Below are 8,631 nucleotides of genomic sequence, written 5' to 3'. Positions count from 1 at the left end.
AAATATTGTCTCATTTGGGTTGAACTTCAGTAAGGTGCTGGATGTTCAGGCATGGATGATGCACAGTCATTGTTTGTGGAGAAAGATGTGTGAAGCATATCAGACTTTTGAGTTGAGCTATGTATCATCTGCATATTCCTGAATCCTAATGCTGTTATCTGTGATTAGAGCACCAAGTTAAAGATGGCAGGAGATGGTATAGATCCCTGAGGGATTCTGCAGGTGATAATGCCAGTGAAGGATCTTGTTGATGAATCCCATTTGAGACTCCAGGGTGCGTACAATGGTGGGATTGTTGAAAGTGCTGAAGGTAGCTGAGAGGTTCAGCAATATCAGAAGGAAGGGGTCTTCTTCAGAAGAGCATCATCTATGGTGGCTAGCATACAACATACATACATAACACATATAAACGTTTGCTGTCTCACAGGAAAATGTATGAATGCTGCAGTATCAGGTCTGTCTTATTTGGAAATTTCAATGCCTCACATTTGCAGATGACCTTATGAAATATGTTATTCATGATAAGGCCTTTGACACTGGGTAATAAGTTTTGTAAGAGCTGCCTTCACTTCTTGATTCCTTAGACTGTAGATGAGAGGATTCATCATTGGTGTGATGACAGTATAAAGAAGGGCAAGAAACTTGTCGCTCGCTGGTTGGCGGCTGGACTTCGGCCGTATGTAAATAAATGTACCTGACCCATAAAATAAAATAACAGAAATCAGATGGGAGGAGCAGGTAGAGAAGACCTTCATTCGTCCTGTTGTTGAACGTATTCCAAGAATGGAGATGAGGATTCGGATGTAGGATATGAAAACCAAAACCAAAGGGATGAATGCAAACAGGATAAGGCACACCCAGATCAATACTTCATTACCAAATGTATCTTTACATGACAGATCTAAAACTGATAGAAAGTCACAGAAGAAATGATTTATGATGTTCAGTTGATAGTAGGGAAGGCTGAAAATAGTAGCAGTTTGTACCAAGGCTTCCAGGAGACCATCAGCTAAAGGAACAACAGACAAGTGAACACAAAAATTCTTTGTCATGACCATGTTGTACCTCAAGGGCATACAGATTGCCACATACCGGTCATAAGACATAAAAGCCAGAAGGAAGCACTCTGCCCTTCCAAATGTATAAAAGAAATAAGATTGGGCAGCACACTCTAAAAATGAAATATGATTGTCCCTTAAGAAAAAGATTTGAAGTAATTTGGGGAGTGTGACGGAGGTGTAGCAGATTTCTAGGAGAGAGAGGCTCCTTAGGAAAAAATACATGGAAGTCTGCAGAAAAGTGTCAAAGGTCACCAGGAAGATTATTGTTGCATTTCCTATTAATGTCACTAGGTAAATGGAGAGAAACAATGCAGACAGCCAACCTTGATGCACAGATGGTAGATCAGAGAAACCTAGGAGAATGAAGTTAGCTGCCAAGCTCTGATTGCCGCAGCCATCTGTGTTTTGTATGTTCATCTACAGAGATGGAAAGAGCCCACATTAGCCATTATCATGGTGCATAAGAGATAAACAAAACATTGCTGAATGTCTGACAATATGAGTAATGGTAACTGAAATTAATGTCTGATTGTAATATTATGTTTTCTTTGTTAACATGTGGTTTTTAGGGTCGAGCCTGCGTGTGCATGCGCTAGCGCATGCGTCTCACTTGAGAGACTCTGTTCAGTAAAGGTCTTAGAGCCTGCCTGTCGCTCACCATTTGTTGGTTTGCGTGGCACTTTTCTTTACAGCCTTGTAATTCGTCAAGGCATGCCTGGCCTCCTTTCCATTCCTCTTAATTAGTGCCTGTCTGCTGCTCCTGACCTGACCGAGGTAATATTTTGTTATTTTTAACTTCTAGTGTTCCGTAAACAGAAGGCTTGTGACTGGCAAAACCATGCCGAGCAGGCCAAACAAAATTGGAAAATGTTATTTTTTAAAGCTAGCTTTCTTTTTTTTGCCAAGTCGTCTTTTCTCACATTCCAATCATGTTTTCATTTGTGTTTGCTTGTGGTCCCCGTTCTCAAAAGATGATAATTAACTAGTTTGAAATATTGCAAATCAACTGTGTTTCTTTATTATGTGTAATCTCTAAAATTATGCTTTGACAGATAATCATGCAGTAAACCCCAATCCACCCCACTCAAATCTGTCTCACTACTATCCACCCCAATCCAACCTACTTTACCCCACACCAATCCACTCCACCTCAACCCAGTCCACACCAACCCACCCCACTTCTTTCTTCAAAACCCATCCCAAACTAAACTGTCCCAATGCAGTTTACTGTCCTTTAACCAAAAACAGTCTGCACCACTCCAAAGCAATCTGTCCTACTACAATCAAAACAATCTGCCCCACTCCAATCCAAAACAATATGCCCACCCCAATCAAAACAATATGCCCCACTCTAATCAAAACAATCCATCCCACTCCAATCCAAAACAATATGCCCAACTCCAATCCAAAACAATCTGCCCCACTCCAATCAAAACAATCTGCCCCCTCCACTCCGCCCGATTCTAAACCAAAACAATCTGTCACAATCTAATCTGCCCCATTCCTATCTGAAACAATCTGACCCACTCCAATCTGCCTCACTCCAGTCCAAAACAATCTGTCACACTTCAATCTGCCCCACTCCAATCCAAAACTATCAGCCCCACTCCAATCTGCTCCAACCAATACCAAAACAATCTGCCCCACTTCAATCTGCCCCACTCCAAACTGTCCCACTTTAATCCAAAACAACCTTCCCCACTACAATGCTAAATAACCCAGTTCAATCCAAAACAATCTGTCCCACTCCAATTCAGACCACCTCACCCCAATCCAATCCACTCCATCCCAATTCACCCCACACCCCAGTCCAGTCCACCCCACCACACCCCACTCCAGTCCAATCCACCCCATTGCAGTCCAATCCATCCTACTATAATACAACCCACCACAGCCCACTCCAATCCAACCTACCCCACTCCAATCAACCCACACACTCCAATCATCCCATCCCAGTCCAATCCAAACCACCCCATCCCAATCAAGTCCACGCTATCCAATACACCTCACTCCAATACAATCCACTCTAATACAATCCACTTTAATCCACCCCACTCAGTCCACTCTAGCCCACATTAATCTACCCTACTCCAGTCAAATCCACCCCACTCCAAACCACATGAATCTACCCTACTTAAATCCAGTACACCACTCTCCAATCAACTAACCCCAATATAATCCTATCCACCCCACTCTAATCTATTCTACCCCAGGCCAATCCACTCCATTCCACCCCAACCCAAACCAATCCATTCTCCCCACCCTAATCCAATCCACCCCACCCCTATCCAACCTACCCCAATCCAATCCACCACACTCAATCAAAACCACCCAATCACACCCTAATCCATCCCACTCAGTCAAATCCACCTCACTCCACTCTAATCCAATACATCCAATTTGAGTTCACACCACTCCAGTCCCATTGCAATCCACCCCACCTCATGCCAATCCGGTTTATCTCATCGCAATGCAATCAGCCCCAGTCCAATTCATCCCAGTCCAGTCAACCCCATCCCAATCCAAACCACCCCACCCCAATCCAATCCACTGCCTCCAGTCCACCCCACCTCAATCCACTCTACCCCGTTTCAATGCACCCTACTCCAGTCCAGCTCATTACACCACAATCCACCACACTCTACTCTATTCCAGCCGAACCCATCCCAGTTCAGTCCACCACACTCCAGTCCAATCCATCCACCCTACACTACACTAATTCACCCCATTCTAAGACAATCCACTGCAAACCACCCCACTACAATCCACCCTAACCCAATCGAACCCACCCCACTCCAATCCACTCCAATCCACTCCAATCCAATCCCACATCCCCACTCTAATTTACCCCACCCCAATTAACACCACCCCACCCCAACCCTATCACTCCATCCAAATCATCTACCCAATCCGATCTAATCCACCCAACTCCAATCCACCCTAATCCCATCTACCTGTCTGCTAAGGGACCCCCGCATAGATGGTGTACCCATACGTGTATTGCTGAGGTGCCAAGTGTCCTTTTAAAGGCAGGCCTGCCTTGCTGGCTGCTTTTAAATTAAAGTTGCATGCAAATTTGACTTTGGAAAAGTACTTCCAAAGTCTTAACCTACCTTATTTTTACATATAAGTCAACCATAAGGTGTGCACTAGGTGGCCCCAGGTTTTGGTGCAGTGTAACTATAAGCAGGGACCTGATAAAAGATGTTTTATAAGCCCTGGTGAGGAAAAATTGCCAAATGCATATTCCCTCATTGTAGTGAATGGGCTTAAATGGGGAGACTTTATTTTCAATTAATAAAGTCCCAAACTGAGATAAATATGTCAAGTTTGGAATCTAACGTATTGTTATAATAAATCCAACAACTTGCCATTGTTGAATTTAATATAACTAGTTCAGGGTAAAGGGTTAGAACTCTACCTGAAAGTTGCCAAGTTTAGCTCTGTAGTGCCCTTCTCTGATTGGCCAGCCTCTGGCAACCTGGCCAGGTTACCTTGATAAGATGTGAAGTGGCCTCGGCTGAGAACAAAGGAAATGCCTGGGGGAGGATTTCTTCCTCAGCAGATGGTGAAACAGGATGCGGGAGAGCAGCCATATGGGTCTTCAAAGGAGGGAAGGACATTTGGAGCAGCTCAGGACCTTCTCGATTTCCTGCAAACCCAGACAACCTGGCCCCCCTTGATTAGATTAGGAGAGGGCAGAAAAGGTGTATGTTAAGGATTGTTAGCCACACCAGTGGATGTACTCAGCCAGACCTAAACTCCAAAATTCAGATTCTGGCTTTTTGAATTTTTAAGAAATGTTGCTCCCTAGGATTGATTTTTTGCCACACTTCATAGGAAGCTGTCATCCAAGAGGGTGGTGGCCTGCCTGTAATTGGACGGTTGTCCCTACCCTGCTTTTCACCCAAGAAGCAAGCATAAATTTGGGAAAGCAGCATCCATACCTCAGATACCTACAAGGAACAATGTCAGAAGAAGAAGGACTGCCCTGCTGGACCCCTGATCTGCACCTGGACACTGCACTCTGAAGGACTGCATCAGCTGCACACTTGAGCTTCACCACAAAAAGACCTTTGCCTGACTTCAACTGGTTTAAGAAGGGATTCCCTGTTTCCTACAGGTCAAAAATAGCTCACCAGAGTCCCCTGCATCAAATCCTGAAGGAAGTGACCTGATGACCATTGTCCAGTGGTCATTTTGGAGTTTGCGCCAGGTGTATTCTAGGAGTTGTAGTCCTAACCCTCAAGGAGCAACTCAGAGCTTCTGGAACCTTGGGGTGAGTTGTGGATTCCTAAAGATTGGAGAACTTGAGAAAAAAAGCTCCATAAAGGGACCGACCCAATGTTGTGAGTCAAGCCAGCCATCTTCAACTGCGATTCACCCTGACTTGCAGATTCATCCCTCTAAAAAGCTCCGGAGCCCCAGACTTCCAGGATTTCACTGGGGCCTCCTGGAAAGGCAATCTGATGACTTTGACTCAAAATCGGCTTGCTGTGAAGGGTCGTCCGCCATCGGAGAGAAGAAACTCCAAAACAGTGACAAAGTTAGAATTTCAAAAGTTGACTGGGACTTCAACGCAGAATATCCGAGGAAAGCTCTAGGGAAGTCAGGTCCAAATTCAACTTCAGCCCAGACTAAGGGTTCCATCCTGAAAAATCATCTAAGTCCAAAGTTAGAATTCTTCACTGAGGTCTCCTGCCACGCGTATCCGAGGAAGGCTCCAGGGAGGTTGGATCCTATTGGTGACTTTGTCCAGGTGAGAAAAAGACTAAGGGGGTCATTACAATATTGTAACCGCCATGCGGCCGCCAATGCCCATTACAACATCCCCGCTGTGCCGGCAGCGCAAACTTAGTTTACGCCCGCCGGCCCAGTGGGGATGCGGCCGCAACATAGGAGCCGGCTCCTAATGGAGCCGGCGGTGTTGCGGCCGTGCGACGGGTGCAGTTGCACCCGTCGCGCTTTTCACTGTCTGCTATGCAGACAGTGAAAAGCTGCACGAGGCCCTGTTAGGGGGCCCCTGCACTGCCCATGCCAGTGGCATGGGCAGTGCAGGGGGCCCAGGACTCCCCTTACCGCCAGCCTCTTCCTGGCGGTGCAAACCGCCAGAAACAGGCTGGCGGTAGGGAAGTCATAATCCACAGGGCAGCGCTGCTTGCAGCGCTGCCCTGGCGGATTATCACCGCCGGGGCTAAAACAGCGGAAAACCGCCGGCCCCAGCAGTGCGACCGCAGCGCTACCGCCGCGGACGAAATACGGGTCTCGGTACCGCCAGCCTGTTGGCGGTACTGACACCACTTTAGCCCTGGCGGTCTCAGACCGCCAGGGTCGTAATGACCCCCTAAGTCCGAAAGTGAACTTTTGACAGATGCTTCCTGCTTGCTGTAGTTGAGCAGAGATCCATCGCAGTCGGCCTTAACTTTTGACTTTGCGCCAGTCGAGGTAAGACCAGATATCCTGAGCAGCTCTTTTAGTTTCTATGGTCTAAAAAACATTTATTCTTTAAAAATACATATCTCCGGTTCCCCTAATCCAATTTTAATCATTTTGGTGTCATTTTAAAGATAAAATATAATAATAATCTATTTTTATAAATTGGTGTTGGATTTTTATTGTGTTTTGTGTTTTACTTATTTTTTGGTTTGTGATTTTTAAATGCTTTACACACCTGTCTCCTAAGTTAAGCCTATCTACTCATTGCTAAGCTACCAAAGTTTGAGCTGGGGTTAGTTTATTGTGACCTAACTGGACCTAATGGGGACTAGTGGCCTATTGCTAAGTATAGGTACTTACCTGCCCTTGCCAATAATCCACTTTCCAACAACCGCACTCCAATACACCCCACACCAATCTACCTCACTCCATTCAAGCCACCCCACCCCAAACCTATCAACCCCCCTGCCTCAATCCACTCCAACCCACTCCACTCTATTCCACCCTACTTCACTTCAGTCTACAACACTCTCTGCCACTGAATCGTACTCCTCTCTACTCAACTGTATGACACTCTAATCCTCCTACTCCACTCAAAAACATTCAGACAAATCCACTCTACACTCCACACCACTAACCTTTAAACATGCTGAACAGGAACCACACTGGCGCACAACATAACAAAACAAAGCCAACAGGTCTTGTAAAGGAGAGACCTACTAGCTTTGCCAATGTTTGTTAGATGTATGCAGTGACCACAGCCTACTAATGGCACCCAGCTACACATACTATGAGAAAAGATCTATTTTGTTTAGCTTCAGTTTGCCATAATAGACCTGGACAATGCTGTTTGAGCGCAAGCTCGATGAACATCTATTGAACATGCAACTATGAAAAGGATTAACAATAAGTAAACACATCTCTGAATTATATACAATATTGCATGAGGCATTAGAGACGCAAGTATTTTAACAGTTATACTGTAGAAAAAAGATCACTTACTAAGTAAATGCAAAGTTAAATTTAATTTGTAACATCTAGTTGACTAATGTTATCAGAATCAAATTAAAATCTTTCAGGTATCCTCACATTTAAAGAATGGTGGCAAACACACATTTCAGTTATTGTGTACACTGCTAACAGTTTTGATGCATGTAACATTACCTGCCTAAACCCAGTGATAAGACATTCATGTCAAATATACTTGCGGGCCACCTATCTTTTTTTATTTTCACTCTGCTCTGCATTATGGGGCTTCAAAAGATCATCACACATAGCACAAGAGGTGATGGATGGGATAACGTAGGTCCGGCATAGGTACATTTGCTGCTGAATAGTAAGGGCCCGATGTATGAAGGCCGTTGGAGGTTGCAAACGGTGAAAATCACTGTTTGCGACTGCAAAATGGGAAGTATGATGTACCATCCCTATTTTGTGAGACGGTTGCAATTACTGACTTGCAAACTAGGGTTTTGTGACTCGTAAACAGGAAGAAGCATCCCGAAGGCATTTTGTGAATCGCGTTTTGTGCAATTGAAGGCGCAAAACAATCGCAGTTACCACAAAATTTAAAATTGGTGGTAGCCCATTCGCAAGCGGGAAGGGGTCGCAACTGGACCCCTTCTCCTTTGTGAATGGATGTGAAAATATTCCCATGGACCACTGCCTGCTTTGAAAAAATGAAAAAAGAGTGGCCTGCATTTAAAAAAAAAAAAAAAAATGCTTTAGTTAAAAGCAGACACAGTCTTGGTCGTCTGCTGTCCCCTCAGGTCACCATTCCTGTGAGTGCAGCCATTCCCAATGGGGTTACAAATTGCGACCTACATAATGAATATTAATGACGTAGGTCATATGCAACCTAATTGGGAATCGCAACAGTGTGATGTACACTGTTGTACATTAGGTAGTCACAAAACTCTGGGCCGAACATCTGACCATTTGTCTATTAGTAGGCAGGCCACAGGAACCTTTCTGATGCCTCTGCCCATCCCTAATTTGTTAAACATTAGGTGTCAGAGCCCAAAGATCTTCTCTGAAGCCAGCAGCCAGAGCTATCAAATTCTTGAAGTCTTTATTACACCTTCTGCCTTGATAATCCTACACCAGATACGCCATGCCTTTTTATCTCACTCTT

General features: G+C 44.8%; 1 protein-coding gene across 1 annotated transcript; it reads right to left on the bottom strand.

Moving 5' to 3' along the window:
* Positions 1-512: 512 nt before the first annotated feature.
* On the bottom strand, positions 513-1,478 carry LOC138301667 (olfactory receptor 10C1-like). The gene has a single exon (XM_069242181.1). It carries the CDS (start codon positions 1,476-1,478, stop codon positions 513-515), a length of 966 nt encoding a protein of 321 aa, XP_069098282.1.
* Between the last annotated feature and the right edge of the window lie 7,153 nt (positions 1,479-8,631).

This window comes from Pleurodeles waltl, chromosome 6, assembly GCF_031143425.1.
Source record: "Pleurodeles waltl isolate 20211129_DDA chromosome 6, aPleWal1.hap1.20221129, whole genome shotgun sequence".
NCBI classification, from domain to species: domain Eukaryota; kingdom Metazoa; phylum Chordata; class Amphibia; order Caudata; family Salamandridae; genus Pleurodeles; species Pleurodeles waltl.
The sequence above is the reverse complement of the archived record's forward strand: the minus strand, read 5'-3'. Positions and strand labels throughout refer to the sequence as shown.